Source organism: Beauveria bassiana, assembly GCF_000280675.1.
Source record: "Beauveria bassiana ARSEF 2860 unplaced genomic scaffold BBA_S00021, whole genome shotgun sequence".
Taxonomy (NCBI): Eukaryota; Fungi; Ascomycota; class Sordariomycetes; order Hypocreales; family Cordycipitaceae; genus Beauveria; species Beauveria bassiana.
The window spans coordinates 491,039-518,131 of NW_007930856.1; the positions used below are offsets into that span (position 1 = coordinate 491,039).

The 27,093-nt window shown below is 48.5% G+C and overlaps 9 protein-coding genes across 9 annotated transcripts; 5 read left to right on the forward strand and 4 right to left on the reverse strand.

Annotated features, from left to right (window-relative positions):
- Nucleotides 1-555: 555 nt before the first annotated feature.
- On the forward strand, nt 556-1,555 carry BBA_06946 (bromodomain associated domain-containing protein; the record flags this gene model as incomplete). Its single annotated transcript, XM_008602043.1, has 2 exons — nt 556-832; nt 891-1,555. The coding sequence occupies 2 exons, from the start codon at nt 556-558 to the stop codon at nt 1,553-1,555; spliced, it is 942 nt and encodes a 313-aa protein (XP_008600265.1).
- A 670-nt stretch (nt 1,556-2,225) lies between these two features.
- BBA_06947 (WD domain-containing protein) lies at nt 2,226-3,622 on the forward strand (the record flags this gene model as incomplete). The annotated part of the gene is made up of 5 exons (XM_008602044.1): nt 2,226-2,267; nt 2,372-2,409; nt 2,484-2,610; nt 2,672-2,989; nt 3,191-3,622. 5 exons carry the CDS (start codon nt 2,226-2,228, stop codon nt 3,620-3,622), a joined length of 957 nt encoding a protein of 318 aa, XP_008600266.1.
- Nucleotides 3,623-4,175: 553 nt separating this feature from the next.
- On the reverse strand, nt 4,176-5,324 carry BBA_06948 (OST3/OST6 family protein; the record flags this gene model as incomplete). The annotated part of the gene is made up of 3 exons (XM_008602045.1): nt 4,176-4,360; nt 4,416-4,875; nt 4,974-5,324. 3 exons carry the CDS (start codon nt 5,322-5,324, stop codon nt 4,176-4,178), a joined length of 996 nt encoding a protein of 331 aa, XP_008600267.1.
- A 368-nt stretch (nt 5,325-5,692) lies between these two features.
- Nucleotides 5,693-6,995, forward strand: BBA_06949 (uncharacterized protein; the record flags this gene model as incomplete). The annotated part of the gene is made up of 4 exons (XM_008602046.1): nt 5,693-5,713; nt 5,764-6,048; nt 6,097-6,874; nt 6,934-6,995. The coding sequence occupies 4 exons, from the start codon at nt 5,693-5,695 to the stop codon at nt 6,993-6,995; spliced, it is 1,146 nt and encodes a 381-aa protein (XP_008600268.1).
- Nucleotides 6,996-9,745: 2,750 nt separating this feature from the next.
- BBA_06950 (solute carrier family 25 member 42) lies at nt 9,746-12,457 on the reverse strand (the record flags this gene model as incomplete). Its single annotated transcript, XM_008602047.1, has 8 exons — nt 9,746-9,823; nt 9,882-10,249; nt 10,302-10,406; nt 11,235-11,458; nt 11,530-11,666; nt 11,717-11,992; nt 12,048-12,383; nt 12,449-12,457. The coding sequence occupies 8 exons, from the start codon at nt 12,455-12,457 to the stop codon at nt 9,746-9,748; spliced, it is 1,533 nt and encodes a 510-aa protein (XP_008600269.1).
- A 979-nt stretch (nt 12,458-13,436) lies between these two features.
- On the reverse strand, nt 13,437-14,640 carry BBA_06951 (pre-mRNA-splicing factor srp1; the record flags this gene model as incomplete). Its single annotated transcript, XM_008602048.1, has 5 exons — nt 13,437-13,486; nt 13,537-13,643; nt 13,699-13,913; nt 13,966-14,171; nt 14,340-14,640. The coding sequence occupies 5 exons, from the start codon at nt 14,638-14,640 to the stop codon at nt 13,437-13,439; spliced, it is 879 nt and encodes a 292-aa protein (XP_008600270.1).
- Nucleotides 14,641-16,337: 1,697 nt separating this feature from the next.
- On the forward strand, nt 16,338-17,159 carry BBA_06952 (MBOAT family protein; the record flags this gene model as incomplete). The annotated part of the gene is made up of 3 exons (XM_008602049.1): nt 16,338-16,686; nt 16,750-16,868; nt 16,917-17,159. 3 exons carry the CDS (start codon nt 16,338-16,340, stop codon nt 17,157-17,159), a joined length of 711 nt encoding a protein of 236 aa, XP_008600271.1.
- A 488-nt stretch (nt 17,160-17,647) lies between these two features.
- BBA_06953 (fimbrin-like protein) lies at nt 17,648-21,139 on the reverse strand (the record flags this gene model as incomplete). The annotated part of the gene is made up of 9 exons (XM_008602050.1): nt 17,648-18,719; nt 18,771-19,459; nt 19,515-19,725; nt 19,902-19,922; nt 19,975-20,021; nt 20,470-20,500; nt 20,547-20,571; nt 20,757-20,762; nt 21,064-21,139. The coding sequence occupies 9 exons, from the start codon at nt 21,137-21,139 to the stop codon at nt 17,648-17,650; spliced, it is 2,178 nt and encodes a 725-aa protein (XP_008600272.1).
- Nucleotides 21,140-21,259: 120 nt separating this feature from the next.
- Nucleotides 21,260-26,064, forward strand: BBA_06954 (DDHD domain-containing protein; the record flags this gene model as incomplete). The annotated part of the gene is made up of 11 exons (XM_008602051.1): nt 21,260-21,390; nt 21,459-22,066; nt 22,710-23,116; nt 23,166-23,478; nt 23,534-23,613; nt 23,662-23,695; nt 23,752-24,388; nt 24,441-24,682; nt 24,739-25,141; nt 25,189-25,881; nt 25,929-26,064. 11 exons carry the CDS (start codon nt 21,260-21,262, stop codon nt 26,062-26,064), a joined length of 3,684 nt encoding a protein of 1,227 aa, XP_008600273.1.
- Nucleotides 26,065-27,093: the final 1,029 nt, after the last annotated feature.

Sequence of the window (27,093 nt, forward strand, 5' to 3'; positions counted from 1 at the left end):
TATTATTATATATAGTAAAACTAGGTTAATTAAGAAGTAACTTTAGCTAGATTTAAACTAATTACCTTCCTATAAGTATATAGGTCTTATAATAAGGCTGCCGATGACGGTAATTACTCCGCTACTAGGGTTCTAGGTACTTAATTACTATCTTATCTAACTAGGTACCTACCGAGTATTGGATAACTATTTACCTAGCCGCACTCACACATGTGCTTTCAGAAGTTAATTCTTGCTATCGCAACCAACTTCAGGGTCAGTTTCTGCGGTCACAATACTTACGACATGGAACGAGCTAACGTGGTATCCCACGATGTATATAGATCACAGCTTCATGTATATTTCGAGGGCTGTCTTGAGTTGAAGGCTTCCACACACACCACCGATGTTCAGCCGCAACCCGGCCCCACTAGTGCGACGTCGCTCGGCGCATACCTAGACTAGATAGCATGCTTGTGCCAACCAACTCCCATTTTCGTTTCCATCTGCGCAATGTCAACCTGTTCTGTTCCAACGTGCAAATGAGCCTTGCTTTGCACCTGCGTACCAACAAAGATGACTGAAAAGCGCGACTCGCCGCCGGCGACCGTGAAAGCAGCCCCAAAGAGACGGCGTATTGATGCCGACGACAGCGTCACAGAAGATGTCTTCTCGTCAGCTGCGATGAATGACACAAGTAATAGCTACCCTGATGAAGTCAGGTTTCCATCAACACAGCATTTCAATGCTCGATGCGGTATTCAACGTTCTATAGCGGTCGTCGCTTCGCACATTGGCTTCGACTTTACTTCCCCCCAGGTGATGGAAAGCTTTACGGGGCTAATAGAAGCTTGTACGTATTCGAGCCTGTATGCGAGGTCACAAAAGAATGATCTTAACCCATCTTACAGATCTGGAATCAATTATTGAGGAGACTAAGAGATTCGCGATTGCGTCGCGGCGTGAGCACCCAATACCTTCTGATTTCCAGAATATGTTGAGGCGCTATAATTTGCCAATATCATCCTTGATGCCACATCTGAAGAACCCCATGTCAATAGACCCTACGCCGAGCTTTGTTCACATCGAAGATGCACGCCAGTCATCCGAGTTCAACCCGCTTCCGTTGCTTGGCTCAGAACTGAGCGGCCAGACGGATAAAGACGCGAAATCTTACATTCCATCGTCGTTTCCTGATTTTCCTAGCAGACACACATACAAATTCACACCACAAGAGGACACAAGATCCCGTGATTCTCAGAAAATCCGCGAGGAAGCCGCATTCAATGCTCAGCAAGGCGAAGATGCCCTGAGGCGTCTAGTCCACGCTTCGAAGATGCGCAAGCAGAAAGAGGCCAAGACCCTTGTGGAGAGGGATAGTCAAGGCAAAGAACGATTCAGATTGTGGGAATCAACCATGAAACGGTTCATGGGGGGCAATTCAAAAGACAGTGCGACAGGTCAGGTGGAAATAGCAGATCACAGTATGATCGTGAATGGAGATGTAGCATTCTCCCGCAAAGACGTGTCTCGCATCGGTCAGCGAGCTGCAGCTGTTCCCGGAAGGGGTTCTTGATGCCCGGATTGAACGAGCCCTGCTTTACATATGGCGCCCGAACGCATCAAGAGCTTCGCACGCACAATACCCTCGTATGATAAGAAATATTTTAGCTTTGCGGTTCTCGTCTTTTTAACTATTACTCTGCTTCATTTGATCAGCGCCCAAGCCAGATTAACGAGCTCTTGGCTCGTTCGTACCGAGCAACAAACCGCGTTGTCACTCGAAACTCCCCTGGCTCGCTGACAACACGCGATAACAACATCAACAATAACAATCATCTTATGAGCAATGGGTGTTTTCTACTCGAGGTAGAAAATTTATACATTCTATCATGAAAAAGCTCAAATTAGTAATTTCTAGCCATGCCAGTATGAACGTTGCGGTCGCCCAGCACCACTGGTCCACTACCTAGGTAGGTAGGTAGGCTGGGAGAGCTTTTAAAACAGCGAGGCGCTATACCAGCTTGAGAAGAGCCGCCTCGCGGTACCAACTCACTCGTCAAAGTGGGGTGCAGTCGTGCGGCCCTAATTTCGAACCCGCACAAAAAAAATCCCAATTTTAGCCGGGGTGCATTCAAGCAGACTTGACCGGCCCATAGGTTTTCACTGAGCAGAAGCTGTCTTCGACTCGAAATTTTTCCATCCTCACTCGTCGAACCCTCCGCATCGACCCTAGGACCGCTCCAATGGCTGAACAATTGATTCTCAAGGGAACCCTCAAGGGCCACGTACGTTTCTTTCTGTTTTGCTATGCCCGCACATGCCTTGGAACTCCCCAGCATGCTACGAAATCAAGGCGTTCCCGTTTCAGAACTTGCTAACGCTCGTACAGAATGGCTGGGTTACCAGCTTGGCCACTTCCCTGGAGAAGTAGGTGTACTCGAATATACGCGACTGCGAACGTATCATCCACATACATTGCAGCCTACTGACAGCTCCTTTAGCCCCAACATGCTTCTCTCTGGATCACGAGACAAGACCCTGATCATCTGGAACCTCACCCGTGATGAGACCGAGTACGGCTATCCTAAGCGATCGCTTCACGGCCACTCCCACATTGTCTCGGACTGTGTATGTTATCGCTACGATTTGTCGAACTGGGCGCTGGACGGGATTGGCTAATTCGGATCAGGTCATCTCCTCGGACGGCGCATACGCCCTGTCTGCCTCTTGGGACAAGACCCTCCGTCTCTGGGAGCTCGCCACCGGCACCACCACTCGCCGCTTCGTTGGCCATACTAACGATGTTCTCTCCGTCTCCTTCTCTGCCGACAACCGTCAGATCGTTTCCGGCTCCCGCGACCGCACCATCAAACTCTGGAACACCCTCGGCGACTGCAAGTACACCATCTCCGAGAAGGGCCACACCGAGTGGGTTTCTTGTGTGCGCTTCAGCCCCAACCCTCAGAACCCCGTCATTGTCTCCAGCGGCTGGGACAAGCTCGTCAAGGTTAGTGATGCCGTGTGTCGTCCGCACTTCCGATATATATCTATATGATGTTTGCAAACTACAAGTATTTGCTACTTCAGAGCCCGAGTGGCCATGAGACTATTAAACACCTTTGCCCTGACCTTGAACTCATCTGCGTTCGCGAATGACAATATGCAATTTGCTCTGCCATTCAAGGTCAAGAGACTGACTCGACTATAGGTTTGGGAGCTCTCTTCCTGCAAGCTGCAGACCGACCACATCGGCCACACCGGATACATCAACACCGTTACCATTTCTCCGGATGGCTCCCTGTGCGCTTCCGGTGGCAAGGACGGCACGACTATGCTATGGGACCTCAACGAGTCCAAGCACCTGTACTCCCTCAATGCCAACAATGAGATCCACGCTCTCGTCTTCTCCCCTAACCGTTACTGGCTCTGCGCTGCCACGTCCACCAGCATCATCATCTTCGACCTCGAGAAGAAGAGCAAGGTGGATGAGCTCAAGCCCGACTTCACTGAGACCGAAACTGGCAAGAAAAGCAATGACCCCGAGTGCGTCAGCCTTGCCTGGTCCGCTGACGGCCAGACTTTGTTCGCTGGCTACACCGACAACATCATTCGCGCCTGGGGCGTCATGTCCCGGGCATAAATGGTTCCCAGTGATGTTTTAACGACGAGTATGTGAGGTCAAGTGGCAAATCGGTAGATCATGGTGGGCGTCCAATGGTTGTGTTCCTCGTTTTTGTCTTTATCGATGCACAGAAAATGGTCGGCGAGGGAAACAATGTGGCGAGGCATAACACCTTGTCCGCTGTAAGCAGTCTGTAAAGAAGGCATTGCACATTAAGCTTCCTTCTTGAAATAAAAAAACGATATACAAAATGGTTCATTCTTTCTGCATCGTGGAGTACCAGCGAATCGAAAATTTAATGGGTACTCGCGCATTCGACAGTTGCTTCTAATCTACCTATTTAGCGAGGTCTAAAGCACAAGTTGTCAACTATGTCTGACTACTACCTGATTGAATCAGCAGTCGAGTTCGCTCTGCACACTACCTAGCGTTCTGTAGGGTACACACTACATGAGTGGATGACAGAAAGAAACCAGCGGGTGGTTACCTATGACGATGAAACGACTTCTATGGGATTGGTCTTCGCTAGAAGCTCGCCCCCTACATCTCAAAGCCTGTTCCTTCACCGAACCTACATGAAAGGGGGAAGAGAGAACGGGTAGCCCACATTCTTGAAGCGAAAGACGCTCAACAGAAAGCTGTACATGAGGAACAAAACTGCGCCCCATATAAGAACTGTCACTTGCTGGGTCTTGGCATCAGTCATGCGCGGCACCTTGATTGCGAGAGTGATCGTGCAAAAAGAAAGGAGTCCGTCTGCGGCATGTATTAGCGCGAGGGAAACAGTAACGTTCCTGATCCATCGACTTACAGATAGCAGCAACGATTTGCGTCTCAAGGCCGAATTGGTTCTGGAAACCACCAGCAAAGTATGATATACTGCCCTTGCCGTCTCCCGCAATGTATGGGACCTTGCGAATATGATTGAACATGTGACCGCTTGTAAAGAGTAGGACAGACACTAGGCTAATGGATGCCCAGATGTTGCGGTTTTGGATGATGGGTAGAATATATGGCGAGGCAGTAGCCAATGCGGTTCCAACCCCCAGGAAGATCGTAATTCCAGTCGCCCAGCGCATGTAATTGATGGGTCGCTTTACCGCAGGCGTCGGTCGGCCGGTCATGTGTCGCGAAAGCCAGGCATGAATGTTCTCAGCTCCAGCGGCGCTATAATTTGTTAGAGATAGAACGACGCAATCCATGATAGACAACTTGCCCCGTCGTGAAATCGTATCGAATTGGCTCAGGCGAAGACGCAGCGTAAGGGCCTTCTGTAGGAGGAAACAGCATCACTACGGGTGCAGTTTGCAGGCCGAGCTTAACTTTGATAAGTTACATGAAAGAGCGGGTAATCACATCCACGACTCACCGAAGCAAAAACATCTTTGCCATTCTCAAAATCCAAGGAACCAAATAAAAGTCTAGACTCTCCGGTCTTGTCTCCCTTGTGCCAGCTTTTGGCCAACAAGTCCCATTCCGGCTGAAATTCACGGCAGAGCTGGCAGCCAAATCGTGCATCGAGAGCCGTGAGAAGAACAGCCGCGCTGTAGTTGCGAGGGTACGACGTCAATGACTTGTAAGCGGTCTCTTTCAACTGGAGAGAAGGAGAGCTCTTCGACAGCTGATGAAATTCATTGAATCGTTGCTCAGAAGACTTTTTCTCGGCGGATAAAACTCCTAATAAAAGACATGCACCTATTAAGGGCGACGAGAGACGCATAATTGCTGAAGTTGGTCTGATAATCTGGTCTTCCCAGCTCTTCGTAGAGAAGTTGAAGCTCTCGAAGTGGTGAGGTGGCCTTGCTCGCCTGCTTACCTAAGGGAACGTCCAAAAGACGTGCATTCGTTACATAGGTATGACCCACGAATGGGCTAGTCCAAATGGAGCAGCATGTTTATTTTAGCACAGAACGCGCATTGATCTTATTCGAGCACAAACACGTACATACCTGAAGCCTTCTCTTCTCGTTTCTTCCTGCAACCTTACTTTACTTTGTATTGCTAGCTGAAGCACACTACCCGACTTGTTGTCTGAGCCTGAGCATCCGCAAAGTCAGACGCACGCGTTTGAGAAAAACACGGAGCAACATGGCCACGGCCACAAGTGAGGTAACTAGCCGAAGATCGATCGAGACTCACAAATCTAACATTTTACAAAGCGCCTGATGCGCATTCATCAGCTAGATCATATCTATCGCGAAGGGTTGCACCACGCCGAGCTGATCAACCGTAACGAATCAGAACGGAGATTCTCACTGAAAGTGCTCGCTCTGCGTGATGCGAACGCTGCCCTGGAGCATCTAGTATCCGAAAAGGAGCTTCATATATTATATCTTGAGAAGACTTTACAGAAAATGAAGTTGGATTTATCAGAGACCAAGCAGCGATCCTCTCAACTAGAATCCGGGCTACACAATCAGCGAAGTGAAATTCGATTTCTCAAGGTAAGGCAAGAGTTGGACGCGCTTTTGAACCGTTCTAATGCACTGTAGGCCAACATAGAGAATATGAACAGTTCTGTGAAGATGTCCGCCGGCGCACTGCATGACAACGTGACTCTGACTCGTGAACTGGACAGCCTTCGCCAGGAATTGGAGCAGCTCAAGCTGCAGCTCGCCTCGCACGAAGCTACAGTTGCCTCGAATGGAGAGCTGCGGCGTCGAATCAACTCATTGGAGGTCGATTTAGAGAACGAAATGCGCTCTAAACTCCGTGCTCAACAAATGGACGACAAAGGTGTCATCTCAGATCTCCGCTCTAAGTTGCAGAAGTGCGAAAATAAGCTCAATACAGAAAAGGAAGAAAATGAAAACCTGAAGCAAGAGCTTACGGACTCTCGCAGAGAAACAGAGCATCAACAGGAGCATTTGACCATTATGAGATTGAAACACAAAGAATTGCAAAGCACATTGAAAGATGCGCAAGCGGATCTGCAACAGAGTCAGTGCGAGTTGTCCAAGGCCCGAGAAACATCTACCGATCTTACCAAAGAGCCTCACACAAAAGCACCAAAGGTCAGGCTCCCACGAGTCATAATGGAGCCCCCAATCTCCACGGTCGAGACGTGCTTGGATGACATGGACATTCAGACGCCTGGAAATGAGAGCATATCGGACCTCAGGCAGCACCGACGAAGGGCACCAGAGCACGCCCGGCTCGGCGAAAAATCAAAGTTCTCGATAACTCCATTCCTCAACAAGACCAAAGACGCCACAGAGTACCCGGGTCTTGATTCGGACAAATCGGCTTCTGATGTCGACTCGGAGGCCAGTCCGGAGCAACCGCACGCAAGAAGAAGAGGGCCTTCACGAACTATGACTACGGTCAAGGCTCGGAGACCCATGACAAGCTCTCGGAAACCATCGACGTCTTCAAGGCAAAATACTGCTAAGACTGAAGCCATCTTGAGTAAACCGGTATTGAATGGCCCGAATTCACCGGCGAGATACGATACGAAGAAGCGAGCACAGCTACGAAAAACTACAAATGCAGTTCAGACCAATAGCGATGAGGAGAACTCGGGTCCAGACACTGCATCTCAAAAGTCAGAACCGAAACCCATTGCGTCTGTTACAAGGGGAGTTGATGAGCCAAAAGCCACAGAACCAGAGGCAGACGGACGCAAGAAAAAGCGTAAGTTGTTAGGTGGGGGAGGTAAAACCATTTTCGACGATGATGAAGTGGGAAGCAATGACAGGCACGGCAATCTACTGAGGGTCGTGTCAGCCAAAAGGGGCCGAGCGCAACTTGACAGCGTTGCGAATGCCTTCGCTTGTCTTGGCAGCACATTTTCCCCGTTGAAGAGAGAAAGAAGAGGCGCTAACGCAAGTTTGATTGGGTGATGATGGTCCGGTCTAAAGGGCTCGCTTGCAAAGCACAGCGTTGCGCAGGCATGGGCGTTTGTCGTGGCGTGGTATGAACAAAAATTTGCCTCTTCTGATGGCTTGAATATAACTATACTCATCTGCTGAAATGTCTGTGGGCGCCTGTTGTACTCAGTAGTAAGATGTAATGTGGGTATTGCTAGGTACCCAGTCGCCGTCGCCGGTGGCATGTTCATGAACATTGACTAAAATCTACCCGGGTACCTATTTTACAACTGTAACGCGTACAGCTCTATCTATCCCTTTGACAGTGGAGGAGGAGGTTTGAAGTACTCGCCCCACTGCTTCCCACTACCTATGAGTACTCAAATTAGGCGTGGCGGGAGCATATTCGCTAAGGTAGTCCCTAGTAGCCCCCTGCGCCATAGGTACTCAGCCACCGAGGCACTGTCTAACGCGAATAGAAGTACCTGGTATTTCTGCGATGCTGTGACTGGCCAGGAACCCTGAAAAATACGACCCACCTCCTCCTCCACTGTCAAAGGGATAGCGGAATAATCGTTGCTAGCTTCTGCACGTGTTAGATACCATGACAGCCTTACTAAATTAACAGCAAGAGGACATTTCTTACGTGGCAGTGCATTTAAGCTCTGTTCAGAACCCCCCCCCTCCTCCCTTCGCGCGTACCTACCTAGTAGGTAACTTACTGGTACCTAGGTACCTGGTGCCGCAGCGGGTTACTACCTAAGTAGCGGACCTCGGGAGCGTTAGCCTGGTGGTGCCTGGCAACCTGGGTACAGCTTTTAGGAGGTTGTCAGGGTGAAAACTTGACAGTCACACATGAGCAGTCCTGGAAGTTAATGCTACCGATATCACTATGAAACCAGCGCAGAGATCGACTTTATGTATTACTGCGCTGAACCGACCTTCATTGAAGCAATGCTCAGCTATCTTTATTCGCTTTTCATCATCCAACTCTCGATGGAAGCAACGGCAGAGTAAGGATGCCTACGCACGCGAGGCAAAAGTCCAGGGTCTCAAAAGCCGGGCCGCGTTCAAGCTTCTTGAGGTAGACATGTGTGATCATCATTTCAGAAATTCAATCTTATTTATTGACTAGATGGACGCGAAATATCGCCTCTTCAAACCCAAAAGCGTTGTTGTAGACTTGGTAAGCAAATTGAACGTGGTTATCTAGCAATTGACTAAATCTCGAGAAGGGTTATGCACCAGGGAGTTGGTCTCAAGTAGGTTCCTCGAGTTCAGCGAAATTCCAAGATCCTGACTGAAAAGGTTGCTTTGGATCGGACCCGGCCTGGCGGCAAGGTCATTGGTATCGATCTCATCCCAGCCGAACCTCCAAAAGGTGTCGCGACCTTTCAGGGAGATTTTCTCTCACCAGATGTACAGAGAATGGTGAAAGACTTCATACATCAGACGGTTCGATTGTCCTCCAGACAAGACAAAGTTCAAGAAAGCATCCCCGCCTCAAACCACCAACCTAGCTATATTGATGTTGGACTACAGGCGCCTGCAGCTGTGGCAAACCCCAGCAAAGCGCCGATGGTAGATGTAAGTCGAGCGATGTCAAGAAGAGGCAGACGTTCGAATCTTACAGTTCTGCAGGTTGTATTAAGTGACATGTCAGCACCTTGGGAACAAACAAATGGCTTCAATGTGAACAGCTTAAGTAACCCGTACCACAGGCTGATGAACACGAGCGGCGTGCCGTTTCGCGACCACGCCGGTAGTATGGTGAGCCCATGTCTCGATTGCTCTTGCAAACAATGTTTCGAACTAATGTGTGTGGCCTTTGCTGGTCAGGACCTTTGCAACGCAGCATTACTTTTCGCAGAACAAACGCTCAAAGCTGGCGGTCATTTTGTGTGCAAATTCTATCAGGGCTCGGAGGACAATTTGTTAGAGCAAAGGCTCAGGAACATGTTTTCCAAAGTGTATAGGGAAAAGCCAGAATCATCCCGGAATGCAGGTGCTCATTCGTCACTCGAAGAGACTCAGGCTGACATTTTGACAGGAAAGCAAAGAGGCATTTTTTGTCGGTTTACGACGCAAAGCATCAGCAAGTGGTTAGAAAAATATCACGGCAGCATTTAGCCTATTGATGATGTCAAGCAAACACGGTGGAAAATAAACGGATTCGTCGTATGATTTGTTCATAATATTCTTTTTATCTGATACCGAAGCACGTCAATTCCATGCAAAGTACATCGGCAAGGCGAATTTTTCAGCATTAGTCGCCCATCCAGCGCCACACACCAAATCCCGACTAGTTTTCCGCCTTCTCTTGGCTCTCGGCTTAGACCTTGAAACCGCGAGAGCGTCTTCGGCCACGAGCACGCTCGAACTTGCGACCCTTGGAGACAACATGAGGCTTCTAAAGAATGAATTAGCGTCCGCCAAGTCATGAGCCACACATGGTTTTGCAGACGTACCTTGCCCTTGTGGGGGCCAAAGCCAAAGTGCTTAACAGCCTCGCGGCTGTTCTTGGGGCCACGCAGGATCAGAGTGTTGCTGCCAGTGGGGGCGCGGAGGGCAAGCTGGTCAAGAGTGATGGCCTCACCACCGGCAGCCACAATGCGGGCGCGGGCGGTAGCGGTGAAGCGGAGAGCGGCGACGGTCACCTTGGGGACGGTGAGCAGGCGGTTGTCATCAGTGATGGTGCCGACAACAACGACAGTGCGCTTCTCGCCCTCCTTGTTGATGTTGGCAACGATCCTGGACAGAGAGACAGGGGGTCGGTTGATCTTGGACATAAAAAGGCGCCGAAGAACAACCTTGTTGAAGGAAGAGTCGGTACGACCTGAGTTCAGTTAATCTTCGTGTGATCGTCGCGATTCGGGGCAAGGACGTACGGGCAAGAAAGCGGTAGAGCTTTACCAAGAGCTTAAGATAGACATTGTCGCTCTTGGGCGCCTTGCGGTGCGTTGACTTGACGTGGTGGCGGTCGAGATCGATACCTATAGGATGAAGCAATCGTCAGCCCAAAATCTTTTGCATGCTCATACGGGTTCTCAGTCTTCCAAGGAAGAGGAACGCCTTGCCGCAGAAAAGAATCCCGGAGGATTCCTTTCCACTCGCACACGGAGGCTGTGATTTAATGCTTCACGTACCCATTGTGTCGTTTGTGATTTGTAAAGTTAATAGGAAAGTCCCCCAGTTGCGATGGTTGGCGGCAGCTGGTTTCGATGAACCCCAATCCTCGACTTTCCAGGGTGGGCCCAAAATCTTTCGCGTGGGAACGGTTGTGGGCGGTGTAAAACGGCAGTTAGGGCAAGTTGCCGACGGTTGGTGATTAAGCAGCTAGTTATTTTCATTGTACCTTTTATGGGACGTCCGGCCTCCCTCAACTCTCGCCTTATCATTAGGAAGAGAAAATCAAGGATAACTTGTTATTGGTTAGTCGTAAAGCTTCATTACCTGCTTGACAAGGTGCAAGAAGAGACAGGAATGCGTGTGACGACGGCAGGCCGGGAAGTTCGTCCCATCGTGCAAAATTCAATCTACTACATGTCATGAACCACCATATGACACTTACAAATGTTCATTTGATACGCTTCATTGATTTCTCTATGTTATCGTACTTTCGTGTCTTGGCTATATTCAAGTGCCCATGCGACCCATCACCACTGCAATCTATATATGTTTCTATGCCCAACCTTCGATACATTCTCTCTCAGGTTGCAAATGAACGCTGAGGCACAACTCTGATAAAGAACAAGATGAAAAATAGCCGCAAGAATCTTTCACCACTTTAATTTAATACACGCGCTATTGAGACATCTCACTTGCTTCCGGGCTGAGACTTGCGACAAAGTCGCGAGTGAGTTCGAAGCTCAGCCAACTGGACGCCATGCTTGGTGCAACTTTTAGCAGGTTAGGTGCGATACCCTTGTAAAGTCCCTTGACTCCTTCCTGAGCCACGATGACTCTTACTGCGTCAGTGAGCGACTTGTACTTGTAGCCCATTCCAGACATGGTGTTGATCTGAAATCGCCGGCGCAGAACGTCGCTAAATGAGCAGATTAGCCTTATCGTCACATGATGACTTCGTACCAACATGAATAATTGATCATGGCTTACAATGGATACGTGCAAGTCTGGGCAACAGCTCCAGAGATGGCGCCAGCAAGTAGCTTACGGGCCGCACTGGGGTTCTTGTCACCTTCCGGCGTCAGGTAATTTCTGACAGATTCGTAAACCATGAAGTTGAGCCCGACCTGGAGTACGTTAGTTTTACCGAGAACTTGCATCGTCGCGGTATACGCACATATGGTGCCACCCCAGCCACAGTCGGGATAATCCCACGATAAAGTGCCGGAACACCGCCTTCGCTTCTGTACATGGTAGCCATCGTCGACCACATGCCAGGCAGCTGTTGTGGTCGGTTACCCAACTCGGCAAAGCTTGCTGATTGAATGGACAGACGGGTTCTAACAATGTCCAGAGGATATGTAAGAAAAACGGACGTTATGCCAGCACTTCCGCCACACACTAGACGAGTGATGGCGGTCAGCTCAGCTCCAGGTGTTGCTTCGAATATATGCTAGTTCACCGTGTTAGTCAATTGCTTTGAAGGTGTGTGCTCTTGCCATGCATACTCGTTTGTAGAAGTTGTAGCTGCTGAATTGTACAGCAGAGTAGGGCACGATACGGATGCAATTCGTTCCATTCCCTCTCATGAACCCTCTCCATCCCTCTTCGCGCCACATTTTAGCCAGTGCTTGGCTCACTGACATTTTGTATGCATCTCGTCCAACGCTCTGTACCTGCATTAGGATTTTGAGGCGCTCGAGAGGAGAAACCACAGTTCTCGAGACTGCGCCAGCAACACCGCCTCCGCAGAACGCGGCAACGACCGGTTGGGAAAGCCATTCGCGAATGCCTCGAAATTGGGCGTCGGCCGAATCTGGGCGCTTTGTCGCGTCAGAGAGAGGCTTGTGGCTGTCAGTAAATGGTGCCGCCTTGAGAAGAGACCAACTCCTGTCAATTGAGTACGTACTGTCGACATTTTGGCGGATAATTGGATCAATTCAAATCAAGTGTATCCACGAAAATTTTGAGCGCATTTGAACGCCTTTATTCGATATGCGCCGACGTTTTCCAGCTGTCACAGTCTGTCTTGCGATTCGTCTATCCGGCATGCATTCACTTTTTGGATCGTATTCGCCTCAAACTCTTATACCAAAGCGTGCTCGCCTGTTTTGTCGGCTGTCCTACTCCAAATCTCGCGCAGGGCCACTGGTTGTCGTCACGGCCAGGACCCTGGGCCAGCACGTCGTCTTCCCCTGGCCCGTCAGACAAGCAGCCGTGCACAAGTCAGTAACAGGACGCTGTTGAGTATCGTCGATATGCGACCGAATGCGGCTTGTCGTCAAAGTTTTGGTCGTTCCTGTAGAGTCACGCTGGAGGAACTGACCGAGTTAAGCCGGTAGGGATAACGCCTGTTTTCCTGCATCGGTCAGAGTCAGTTCCTCGGGTTATTATCGGCCATGACACTAGGTAGGTAGGTAGGTAGGCACGTAGGTAGGTAGGTAGGCACGAAGTAGCCGGGTAGCGCAGTTGGGGTTGGGGCCACCCTCCACATTTCTGTTCAACGCAATTCAACGTCAGCATTATTACCTAGGGAGGTAGCAGATAGGTAAAATAACGTTGATTCCAGTAGCTCCTCTTTCAATTTGAGAAAAGTATAACAACAGAACTGATTATTTCAACACATCTAACTACAAATGCAACAGAGTCTTACATTTCGACCTATGTAATCAGGTCCCGCGGAGCCGATTAAAAGCATGAGCAGCAAAGGGTTTCTGGCAATTGGCAGACTCAACGTCCATGGACAGCCAGGTTTCTACGTAATACATGTTTTTTTTTCTCTAATGCAGAAACGCGCCGTTGAGTACATCACTCGACTGCTCGCGAAGTAAAACACACAGCATCTGGGGAATACTTAACCAGGCGTCTCCAGGGCTTAACGCTAGCGGCTAAACCAGTCACTCGGCCACATCAAGATCCTCGGGTGCTGGGGGAGGACTCTCAACCGCTAATTAGGTCAGTCCGACTGTAATTCAAGAATTCTTGATTAGCACTTACGCTTCCTCTCGTCTCCATTGGTACCGTTTTCTCTTCTGTCGCGGTCATCGCGATCGTCACGATCGTCGCGGTCATCGCGGTCGTCTTTGGCATCACGGTCACGGTCCCTGCAACTTCTTGTTAGTCACCTTCCACCGCTAAGGAGATGCTATCCCCACTGACCGGTTATCAGGGCTGCGCGATCTGTCGCGGTCTCTGCGGCTTTCGCGGTCGTAGTCACGGTCCCGATCGCGGCGGTCTTCCTTTCGAGGAGAGTAGTCTCGAGTGCTTCGTCTGGGCGATGGAGATCTACCACGTCGGGGGGAACGAGCAGGGCGACGATCGCGATCGCGTCCGGACTCGAAGCGCCAGGAGGCCGATGGGGGGGTTCTCGCCCACTGCAACAGTTAACATTCGCAACTCAATGTTAGTGTTCGAGTCTGGCAATACCTCAATCTTCAAAATGTCATCGCGACCGATGCGCTTGTTGTGCATCTCATGGTAGGCGTCATCAGAATCACGGCGATCCTCATACTCGACGAAAGCAAAGCTATCGACGGTTAGAACATGGAAACGGATAATCCCGATGTAGAACTCACAGTCTGCTTGACGTGGAACGCGGTGCAGGAATATCGCATCGAACAAGGCGCCCGTAGCTGTTCAAATATACTATTAGTATTTGCTTGTCGGAATCGGAAAGGATCCTGAGAAGCCCTTTCAACTCAACGAGCTCAAGTACTAGCGCGTTCCGTTGCAGAAGTATCATGGATGGAGACCTCTCAGCATGTTGGAAGGCCAATGCACCGAGGGTGCACAGTAATGACCAAGGCAAGTGGGTAGTCGGGAGCTAGATCGCGAGGGCATCGCGAGGGGACGAAAAGTGCGAGGACGGCGGCGACGCGGGTAGAGGGTCGCTTGTGCAAAGCGATCGATTGTTCGAGGGCATATCTCATATCCGACGGGGAGAGGAGCGCGTGCATGGGTGCGGGCGAGGGCGGCGTGGGCGAGGACGAGGGCGAGGACGTGAGCGTGGTTGACATACCGTTCGAACTCGTAGGCGAGGTCGCGAGCGCGGGTGCCGTGGCTAAAACCAGTCACATACAAGGTGTTACCGCCGCGAGACATGATTGGATGTTGGATGCAACTTCTCTTGAAAGAGCTAACGGCGAATGATGCAGGCGGATGAACGAAGAACTCGGAAACTTGTTTGCCCTGAGCATGCGACAAAGTTGACTAGAAAGATTTGGAACTGCAGATAATATGTGGGTCTATTATATAATCGTTGCTGAACGATCGCAACGTCATAGTAGCTACACTCAATGCGGAGCGCCCATGCCAGCATGATAACAGACAAGCAAGTGGCTCAGCATAGACAGCAAGCCTAAATTCGCTGCTTGCGAGTCAACGTTTCTGCTTCTTCCCATTCAGATTCCCACGCGGTCTATTTTCATTGAATCAATTTCCCAGGATTGTCGCTGAGCTTATGCACGCAGGCCGGGCATCCATCAGCACCATCGGCGCCAGCGATACTCATGTAAAGATCTCGCCTTGCTTCAATCATTTGCAGCCCTGTGATCTTCACAAAAACCATACGACTTCAACAAAGCGTTTCACGAGAGCGGTTCTTGAAGCAATTCCAACCCCTAGAGAGTCGGTCTCGCTTCAGTCGTCGGCTGTGACTTGGGTAGCTGTTGAGAGCAACAGTGAAAAAAGAAATAATGCTGAGGTCAAAAGCGGACAATAATTCGCAACATCTGCGTTCAGGAGACCCGAATGTACACCCAAGTGACGATAATGAAAGCTATATGGAGCACTCCTTCAATTCAACATCGCATGGGGTCAAATATTTGGAGTCGGAGACACAAAGTGAGGAAGATTATGATGAAAACTTTCGGCCAAAGATCATATCCGCGCTTGGGTCTCAAGTGCAGCGCAGGAAAAAACACAAGGAACGTCTAGGTGGACTACAGAATTCTTCAACACCGCATTCCACTGCTCGGGGTGACACTCGGGGTGACGATGTCGTCAAACTTGATTCTCGGTCTCATTTCGAGAGTAATCCCAGCAATCCACATCAGCTACTACCGAGACAGCGACAAAAAATCAAGGCTTTTATCTTCTCACGCCAAGTATCAACATTCGACGCTCAAAGTGAAGCAGCCGTGAATAGCCCCTTTCACGGGTTTTACAATCTTTTTTGGCTCTCAGTCGCGCTTCTGATTTGCAGGATTTCTGCAAATAACTGGCGAACCTACGGAAATCTTCTAGGCCCCAGCGATATTTTGAAGACGATGTTTCGTAGAGACGGTTCGTGCAAATCAGATGAAGCTGGCTAATCTGTACTAATCTTCTTCAGTCGTTGTCTTGCTGCTCTCTGATGGAATCATGTGCGGCTTGACAGCAGCCACTTGGCTGCTGCAAAAGCTTGTCCTGGCCAAAATGATAAATTGGGACCGAGAGGGTTGGATAATGCAGCATGTAAGATTTCAGTCCTCCACCACGCTTTGACTAACGAGCTTCAGTTATGGCAAACAAGTTTCATCGCTGGAACTGTAAAGTGGACGGTTTATCGAGACTGGCCATGGACACACACGGTGTTCTTTGTTTTGCATGCTCTTGTTATGCTCATGAAGCAGCATTCATATGCGTTCTATAATGGCCACCTATCAGCTGCATATCACAGACGACAATTGCTTGTCGGCAAGCTTAAAAAGTTAGACTTTATTGGTCGCACAGGAGATTCGACTACTGACTCATCACTGTTCAGATTATCGATCACGCACTTGAGCACCTCCTTACCTACTAAACGGCACTCCAATGACATGTCGCCAGATCTCAATTTCTTTCCCACTGACGTGGATAACATGATCAACGTCATCGATACTTCCCAAACTCTGTGTCGAGAGCAAGTGTCTCAGTTTGAAAGTGCTATCATTGACGAGCTTGCTTCTCTGGCGGACGAACTACAAGGGACCGCGAGCGACCCCTCGAGAGCATATCCACATAATCTTACTTTCATTGGCCACTATCAATGGCTTCCGCTACCTACAGTTGTCTATGAGCTCGAATATCCGCGACTCAACAAGATCAAATGGAGTTATGTGGCCGAAAAAGTCGCCGCGATGATTGGAATTATATTTGTGATGATCCAAGTTTCCCAGTACTACATATGTACGCTCAAGCCCGAACGTAGTCAAGCACCTAGGACCTCGGCCGCTAATGCTTAGTTCCTAGACCCTGTTGTGCTGGTGACAATTGAGATGAGAGAGAACGGCATGCCTTTGATCGCAAGATTCAGAGAGTTCCCGTGGTTGCTTGGTGATTTGCTCTTTCCCTTCATGATGGAGTATCTGGTACGACCTCGCCCCTGTTTTCTCGTTCCGCTTTGACTAAAAATTCAGCTTACATGGTATCTGATATGGGAGACGGTTCTCAATATTCTGGCCGAGTTGACCTACTTTGCAGACCGGCACTTTTATGACGCTTGGTGGAACAGTGGTAAGCAACATCTTCGTGTTGGTCGTCCTGAAGCCTTTGACTTACTTCACTTCCAGTATCCTGGGATCAATTTGCACGAGACTGGAATCGACCAGTGCACATATTCCTTCTCCGCCATGTTTACCACAGTTCTATCTCGTCCCTAAAGGTCAACAAGCACGCAGCGACCATCATCACCTTTTTCCTTTCCGCATGTGCGCATGAATTCATCATGTGGTGCATCTTCAAAAAACTGCGTGGGTATTTGCTTATCTTACAGATGTGTCAATTGCCGGTATGTAGAGAGTCCGAATGTCATTTGTCTATGCTGGAGGAATCACTAATTGTGCACAGCTCGTTCGCTTGAGTCAAACGAGCTGGATGAGAGATCGTAAAACACTGGGTAATCTCATCTTTTGGCTCGGTATTTATACTGGACCGAGCGTATTGTGCAGTTTGTATCTTATTCTCTGATGGAGATTGCAAGCTCCCGAGTGCGTGTCATAATTCCTCAAATTGACAACTGTACTTTTTTTCAGTGAAATTCCATCGATAGCTTCGAACTCGACTCCTTTTCGTGGTAGAATAAATACTATGTCGCTCTTCCTGGGCTAAACTGTCTTCAAAGCATGCGTTGCTTGAATTGGCCGTGCTCTTACATCTTCTCGTGCGTGGCCATGAGAGAGCCTATGTAGTTTGACGTTAGTTTTGAGCCTCGGTGTAGGACCTTGGTGTGCATACCAATGAAAGTTGTTACAAGACGGCTTCTGACTTGGCAGATGTCTTCCGGCACAAGCCAAATCGTGGCTCCCAGCTTTCTAGCAATGCTGATGCTGAGTTTAGCGTTCATGTATGCATCCTCATCCGTCTGCCCAGCAGTCACCAAGTCGAAGTCAACGTAGCTGCTCTTGATACCGTTCAAAACATCGAGCAGGAATACGCCGGTAGCGATAGTGGGGTCCTTGAATGATCTGATGGCAGAGTTGCGTCCACCTCTCTTGGACATATCATTCGCCCAGCGAACCATCTCGGCGTCAGTAATTTCTCGTTTGCCAAGTTTCTCGGCAAGAGAGGAAAGAGTCACTGTAATGTTCTTTCGCATCAGCTGCCAGACCAAACCGAGGGTCAGGGTCCTTTGTCCGTCAGTAATATCAGCACCCTGAATGCCAACCAAGGAAAATCCAATTTGCTTGCCAAGATCAATGGCGTAGTTGGTATTCTCTACAGCTTTGAATCGAATCAGTTCGCCTCCATGAGCCGGAGGTTTATTAACATGGCGCCAGTTAACTGAACCATGAATAACCTTGTCATACGCTTGTAGCAAAATGTTGCCATCGCGTAGATCGTCGAAGAATGACACCACTGGCGGCTGGACATCCAAGCTGTTAAGCCACAAAGTGAATACTCTTGCCTCTCTTTCTCCTTCTGCATCGAAATCCTCGACTTGGAGTTTCTCTTCCTCCGTGATGGGATCCAGGGCGGGGTGGTTGTTGAATAAATTGGCAACGAAGGCCAGATTCAGCTTCGGATTACCGGCCACTAGGGAGGTAGGAGTGAGAAACTTTCGGCATTGGAGCTTTTCGGCCTCCTGTAAAACTTCTTCGGCTCTTTGTAGCAAATCTCTCGTCTGTAGTGGTGCTCTAGTGCAGCCATGTTCGCCTCCGATCTGGGCGAGCAAGACAGCATAGTTCTCACCATCCTTGACGTCGGTGGAAAAATTTGAAACTCTTCAGAACAGCATTAGTTTGTGGTGGGTCATTCGCTTCAGTGCTACGAACCTTCGAGACCAGTTGGCTGCCTTGAGATGATAGTTAAACCATCGCAGAAGAATCTGCTCGGGAGGGAGACGGAGAAATTGTTCCAGAGTTTCGTCTTCTTCCAGAAGGCGGTAGAGCTCAGGATGCAGCTTGATGTCAATTTTTCCGAGAAGGCCACGACGAATGATTTGCCAAATCAAACCCAGGATGAGATGCTCTCGCACTTCGATGATGTCACCAGCACCAATATTGACAACGGAACAGCCAATGCCCTTGCAAGACTCAATCACGATGTTGTTGTTCTCGCTCATTTGAAATGCGTTGAGATTTTTCGTCTTTTTACCGGGCATGTTCAGAACACGCTCATCTATGGTATCCGGTACACTGTCGTTGATGAGTTTGGCGAGGACCAGTCCATCTTTGCAATCATCAAACATTTCGAAGGTATCGGTGGGGAAGGGTAGGCGACTGCCAATATCTGCATCACCTGCGAGAACGGCGTTGATATGGCGAGTGAACTCTGTACGTTCATCTTCGTTAATCGTGTGCGTTATGTTCGCACTGGACCCCTGCACTTGGATCTTGCCGCTGACACTGCCCTTGGAAGCATGTCCTCCGGTTCGCTGAGTTACCACACCACTTGAAGGAGCGGCTGGCCCAGCAGACATACGCTTTTGGGCAGGAGACGAGTCACGAAGCTTTGAGACGAGCTAAATGCGCAATAATCAGATGGAGCGCTCTCACGAGGCACTTGTCGCAACTCACCCCGACATAATCTTCGAGCTCAACGCGTCTCGAAGAATCCAGCTCGACTTCCTTGAGTGCCTGTCGTACGACATCGTATGGCAGATTTTCACTTTGCTGGGTAGCTTTGATGGCCGTTGCTTCGTCTAAATATCCTCGGTCGTCTACATCAAGTCGCTGAAAAGCATCTGACAGCGAGAAAATCTCATTCTGCTGAAACTGGGGGAATTTCCTGCGGAACACGTATTAGCTTGAATTCAGGTCTCTACGCTCGGCTTCTATACTTTTGAAGTTTAAGAACATTCATTTCGGCCTGATTATTCGACGTCTTCGTGGTTGTTGGTCGTCGTCGTGTTGTGCTTGTCGGCGCAAATACCCCGCGGGAGAGCCCTCGTCTCCGGAGCTTACGGATCGTACGTTCTAGCAAAACTGTTCTGTTAAAAATCCCTCCATTATCTGTTTTTTTTTTTTGATCACGCACAGTTTTCTCTGTTTGGTGAAATCGTCGCACTGCAGCTGGCACTTTGGCTGCAAGTCAACGTCGTTTGATGTTCAATGAGAGAGTTTGCGACAGGAGGGGAGAGTTGTGGCGGGGCAGAAAGTGATGTAATTGCTGGTGGGGCGGTATACAGTGCCCCTACTTGCCCTATAACGTAAGTCATTCCAAGTGGCCATTCCCAATGTAGGTAATATTGGGATTCTCACATTAGACCCACTCAAGGGGGGGACAAAAAAAACCGGCCCTCATCGATTCTCGATACTGTCTTATCAATCATAAATACACATGAAAGTAAGTAAAATAATAATTTTAGAATATAAGTTATATATTTAATCATTTTCACACTTATAATACTTTTCTGTTTATTTCTTTAAACAGTCTATCTCTAGAAAAATAACGGTTTAGAAATGAGGTGCTTTCTTAGAAGGGCCGGTTTAATGTGTCCCCCACATGCCACTGTCCCTAAACACGTCACACGCCGCGCAGACGGGCGACGTTAATTGTCGGCCTATTCCACAGGTTTTATCAGCTAAAAATTAAATCTATTAAAGTACCTAACATATATACCACAAATCCTATCTATAACTATTAACCCTTATCCCTAGTTACTAACTACTAGCCTTAACTACTAACCCTTAATTAGTACTCTAAAAAAAGAGAAAATAAAAGCTTAAATTTTAATAATTTTTAAAGTTCTTTATATTTATTATATAGAAATATATTATTTAAGATTATAGCTTATCTTTATCTTAATAAGCTCTTACTTATACCTAAGTTATTTTTAATTAGTTATATATAGATTTTTTTTAAAACCTTTTAGCTAATAAAACCTATCAAATAGTCTAATAATTGATAAGGCTCCGCGTAGACACTTTCGCCTGAACGAGGCTGACAGACATTTAGTCTATTTATTAGCTTGCCTAGCTGTCGAGCCGTCGGGTTGAACACGATCGCTGACCAAGTTGCACCCGACAAGTGGCGCTTCTCAACTGGCCGAACTCGGCACTTGGTCAATCAAATCGTCAAACATTGGCTGCAGGATCTAATGTGTGATCTCTGCACTATTCTTACGATTTGTAGTGCGCGGCAGATTCGGCAGACAGAAGAAGATCAAATTCGGCGGGAGATAGTGCAAATCGATTCGCATTGTGAAGGGGACAGTACTTATTTAGCTACAATGTACCCTGGCGGGTCTGCATTTGGCTGGGAAAATTTTCTACCTCCACAGCTATTTGTCTTCGGCACATCGTAGAGACAACGAAAAGTCATGGCATCTTGCAAAGCATGCGAGGAGCCTCTTGTGCTTCGTGTGGCTGCTAGTGAAGACGACGTGGGGGGTGTCGGGACCATCGATATTCCAGATGATGTCAGACTTCCATGCCGTTGTCATTACCACTGGTAGGGTTAACAGCATATTCAGGGATTTCGGTGTCAGTTAAATGTATTTGGTAGCTAATATCGCTTAGGCAGTGCCTCATGGATAGCGCTTCTTCGGTAGTATCCAGCTTACAGTGCCCTTCGTGCGGAAAGGATATATCGAGCTCGGCCGCATCTACAACTAGCAGTTCTAGTGCAAAGGACATTCATGCTATTCTTGTACGGTACATAAATGAGGGCGGTGTGCAGGATTGTTTGGATATTTCGCCATCGATGAGAGAGGAGGCATATTTGGAGGCGCACCCCGAAGCTGCTCCAGCGAGAGCCTTCCATGTGATGTGTGCAGAGGGCGATATCGACGGTCTCGTCGAGCTGCTGTATCACTCGGACGACCAAGTCCCTGACATCGGTTCACTGATTCGATATCAGGACCCTTTATCCGAGATGAAAAGTGGACTTCATTTGGCCGTCGAAAACCGGCAAGAGGGTGTCGCGTGGCTGCTACTGTGGCTTTCGTCTTCGCTGCCTTCAGATGTTTTTCCCTTCGAGGCAAGGCAAAGCGTTGAGTCTGTCGGTCTTAGACGACTTGAGGTCGGTAAACGCACTGATATCCGGGGCATCTTGGACAGTAAAGGACGCACTGCTGCTGTTCTATCTGTACAGCTGGGTAGCCCGCATTTGAAGCTCGCCGATTTGGGTTTGTTGGCGCTATAAGTTGGCGAGGGATCTACCGTGATGCAGCCTAATCGCAGCCTGGCATCAACGGACACCACACAGGCCAATGTATAAGAGAGGATAGATTAACGACAACTTCCACCCAAAGAGACGGAAAATGTATACACATCGGGCGAGTATTGTGTGAAATGTAAATACTGTCAACAACCACCTGTTGTTAATCGTGACCGATGGCTGCAGGGTACCTCGGCACGCCGAGCTGTTACCGGCCGTCACAATACAAAGAACTACCCTACCAGATAGCTTGGCCTGCAAGCTTCCATACCTATTGCATGATCGTATTTACAACAAGATTGAGGTGGCCGGAGAACTCCAATAATCAAGTGACTAAAGAAGGCCTACATCATCTCTCGCCGTCACAGCTACATGTCGAGATTACGTACGTACAGTGGGTTGACAAAAATTCCGTACGGTTTACCATACAAATTGGCTATCAAACCGTACGGAATTTATGTCTCCCCACTGTACCAGGCATGAGATTGTCTTGTTTCCGCTAGGACGGATTGCCCCACTGAAGGTAAATCCATCTCACAGGTCACCCTGTTGCGTCACCAGCCTTGCATTGCACGAAAGGAACTGGCCGGATACCTGAAACAAGCCTTCAGACCCCCGAATCGAAGCTCGGGTTACAAAGACAACGGTGGCACTGTGCAGTGGAAAGTCGGGGCTTCGGCCGGGACTTCTCATCAGACAGCTTGTCCCCCAACGTGCAGCCAGCTCACCGCGGCGGCGAATCATGGGTACACAAGACGAAGGAGCGCTCAATGGCAAGCCAAAAAGCGAAGAATATCAGGAAACCCCATACTGGAGCTCGGCTCTGAGCTCCATCGGAATTTGGAACACTGCCAAACCTTCCGCAATCCAATCCGAGGAAGAGGCCGCGGAAGAAGCAAATGCGCCCAAATCCAAGACTTTGACGGATCATCTCACCACGGCATTCTACGGCCAAAGCTCGCGAAGCTACCCCAAAGAATGCCCTTTCCTCGAAGTCCAATGGTTCCATGCTGTTGATGTATGAATTACACGCGAGCGCGACATCTCGAGTACTGACACGACCACAGGTGCCAAAGAGGACCACGTTACCAGCATTCAATGTAAAGTGCGCCAGCGAGACGAAAGCGCCAGTCAAGCCCAAGAAATTCTCCGCATTCTCCACGGAAGACTCCAGAAGGATTGAACTCCAGTATCAAAGCCTCATCGAAGCCGACGAGGAGCGACGCAGTAGGAAAGGCTCGAAAGCTTCACCGCAGTGCAGTGCCAGCGACTCCACGAGCAAGGATACCTGTGTGCCAGTTAATGAAGATTTTCTGTTTGATGTAAGCATCAAACGGCGGGAGCTTTGCCCCGTCTACTGGCTGGGTCCCGTTTACGAAGGTGAGTGTAACCTGCATACTAGAAGAGCAGACAGTGCTGATGCAATTAATGTAAGTTCGCCGGGGCACCTGGTTTTTCCAAGATGGCTCTAGCTTACGACCATGCGAAGAAAATCTCGCTGCGCAGTTGGAGGAAGTGAGTACACAGCAAAGAGCAGCATGTTATTCTACTGACATTGCGAAGGGGTACCTGAAAATGAAAGCATGGTCAAAACCAGGTGAGCTTCGTATACAACGTAAAGATTGAAAAATCATACTGACCACTCCAACACAGAGAAGAGAGTCAAATCAAAGCAGGATAGTGTCTGCTCAACAGCTAGAGAAAATGGAGTACCTGTCGTAGTGGCAGGTAGTAGTGGGCCAGAAGTAGAGGCGAAGCAGGTTAAGCTAAAATCTCATCGCCTCTTCGGAACCTACATGAACAACACGGTAACATATGAAGATTCTAGCACCGCCTGGCTAGTATCAGATGGTGTCTTGTCCTGGGTGGCGACATCTATCTATGAGCGCTTTGCAGGGGGGGGGCACATGAGCGGTGTCAAGTTGATCAGAGGCTATACAGACCAGAACAAAGCCAGAGAAAAGGAGAAGAGCGACAAGAAAAATCCGCCGACTGGTACTGACAATCACAAAGCAGCCGCACATTTACCACGCAGCGCAGATGCGGCCGCAACTAGCCAAACATCTACCGCAGCTGCGGCGCTGACCGGCAAAGCCATGCTCCAAAGGAGGCTCTCGACCATTATCGAAAGTAAAGATCGCCGCATCGCAACGAGCAGCAATGACGTGCAGAAGCTGAACGAGGAAGAAATGCGTCATGATTACTCAACTCTGAGTGGAGAGTCGCAGAACCGAGACATTGAGCATCTGGTGCTGGTCGCGCATGGAATCGGGCAGCGATTGAGTCTACGGTATGGGAGAGGAGTCCCGAGTAGAATGACATTGAGCTGATGAATATGAAAGGACACAGAGCGTAAATTTCATCCACGATGTTAACGTTCTGCGTAAGACTTTGAAGAGCGTATACACGAACTCACCCGAGCTTCGATCCATGAATATCGATGAAGGGGACGGTCCAGGCAATTGTCGCATGCAGGTTTTGCCAATATGCTGGCGCCACAAAGTTGATTTTCCAAGAGGAAGGAAGAGGAAAACGCAAACCGACGAAACAGATGTTGCTGAGGCCCATGACGAGGAAGAAATGTGTACGTAAGACCTTTTCGCACCGACGACATCGATTATCTAAACCGGCCATATGCAGATCCAACGCTAGAAGACATCACAATAGATGGCGTTTCGTTTGCCCGAACGCTCATCTCCGACTTGGCTCTCGATGTTCTTCTTTACCAGAGCTCGTACAGAGGCGAGATTGCGCAGACCGTGATCGAGGAGTCGAACCGGATCGTCAACCTATTTCGGCAACGAAATCCGGAATTCAAAGGCAAAATACACCTTGTTGGCCACTCTCTGGGCTCTGCGATACTGTTTGACATCCTTTGCCATGAAAACAGGCAGCGTCGCCGCGATTCGAAGCCAAACCCTTTGCGTTTTTTGCCTCACCGTGGCTCCACGCGATTCGAGACGAACGATACGCTAGATTTCGACGTGGAAGATTTCTACTGTCTAGGGTCTCCAATTGGCTTGTTTCAAATGCTCAAGGGCAGGTATGTATAACCAGACCTTACGCAGAGCACACCTAACACTGACACAGGACTATCGCCGCACGCCAGTCCGAACGGAACGTTTCCAGAGTAGGCTTGACCAGGGCCGTGGATTCGGGAAGCACGAATGATGGCTTTATAGCTGATGCCAGTTCCGGCTGCGCCGTTTCGCGCCCAGATGCTCAGCAGCTGTTCAACATATTTTATCCCTCCGACCCAATCAGCTATCGCCTGGAGCCTCTGGTTGCGTCTTGCATGGCTTCTCTGAAACCACATAACCTTCCCTATACCAAAAAGGGTATATTTGGAGTGGTAGGGTCGCAGGGACTGACTGGAATCGGGACCAAAGTCAGTGGCCTCTTTTCCAGTTTGAGCACCGGGCTCTCAACCAATTTGCTGCCCTCTTCACTTCGGATTACCAGCGAAGAGGCGCAGGTAATGATGGGAGAAGATAAATCCCCGGAGACCTCTGCTGTGTCAACACCGAAGGAAACTAAAATGAGGGGAAAAGATACGGTCAGCGATAGCCAGGGTAAAGAGAATGAGGAGGCAATCCTGGCCAACCAGAGCAGTCAAATCTTTACACTATACTCACGATTCCAGATGAGTGATGAGCGCAGCGAAGAAGTCCCAAAAGACGCCGATGCTGACGGCAAGGACCACAATACCCAGAAACAGCGGACGGCCCAGAGGAAAGTCTGGGCACTCAATCAAAATGGACGCGTCGACTTCAGCATACAAGAGTAAGCGATGCCCGGAGGTTTCTGCGTGGCGAAACTGACGACCATAGGGGAGCTTTGGACTTCAACCCGATTAGCACTATTGCTTCGCACATCGGATACTGGGGCGAGGAGGATGTAAGCCACTTCATGCTGTCTCAAGTCCTGTCGCGGGCAGAAAAGCAAGCTAGTGAAAAGCCGGATTAATATCTCTTGTATGGAGGCTGTTGACAGTCCAGAGCGCGCCCATTCAACTGCTATCCAGTGCGCATAGGTGACTCAAGTCAGATATTCAGGTCCGTAGCACCATATTTGCGACCCCGGAACTTGCAGGTAATCCATCACGTTGACCACCACTTTGTACTGTCGGTACACGTGATGATCAAAACTATTACAATCACAGAGAGGAAGGCAGTATACAAACAGGTAACTAATACACCTAGGCTCTATAGTACAGTAGTAAAAAATATTATTAGATATATATTAATTATTATATTATGATAATTATAATATTATTTTAATGAAACTAGTTTATTTATTTTATATTTTTATTATTTATAAATATAAGAAAAACTAATGTCTTTAAAGGAAAATCTATACTTTTTATTACTTTTAGTTCTATATCTATTTTTAATAAAGGCTAAGGCTATAATTCCGAGAATTAGTCTCAGGCAAAGTCTCTAACACTTTTTCATAAAACCTAAGAATTTTTACATAAAGACAGAGTACCCCTATTATTAAGGTACTATACTAGTAGGGGCCCTAGTAGAAGATATTGCTTACCTACTAATTACTTAAAGGAGCCTTGATTTCTCGCTTTTTACGGGTTTTCTCTATTTATTAACTATAATCCTAGATCTATTAAGTAATTTATAGTATTACTTATAACTTAATAAATTCACTAACTATATAATTCCTTTAATTATATATTATAAATTATAAAAAAAATATTAATTATTAAGTTAATATTCTAGTAATCTCTAATTAATTCTATATTAATTAAGGATAACCTTAGGTATATTAGGATATAGTATCCCTAAGTACGTAGGACTAAACTTCGTGTATTTTAGTGTCTTACGAGCCCTCTACTAAGGCAGCCCTAGCCCTAGCGATAGAGGCCCTAGCCGCCGCTTCGGCTTCAGCTTCGAGCTACTTAGCGATGGAGGGCTTCGTAAGGTTAATAAGCACGTTAATTTCGTCGCGATAGCTTCATAATTACGTATATAGTTGCGAATT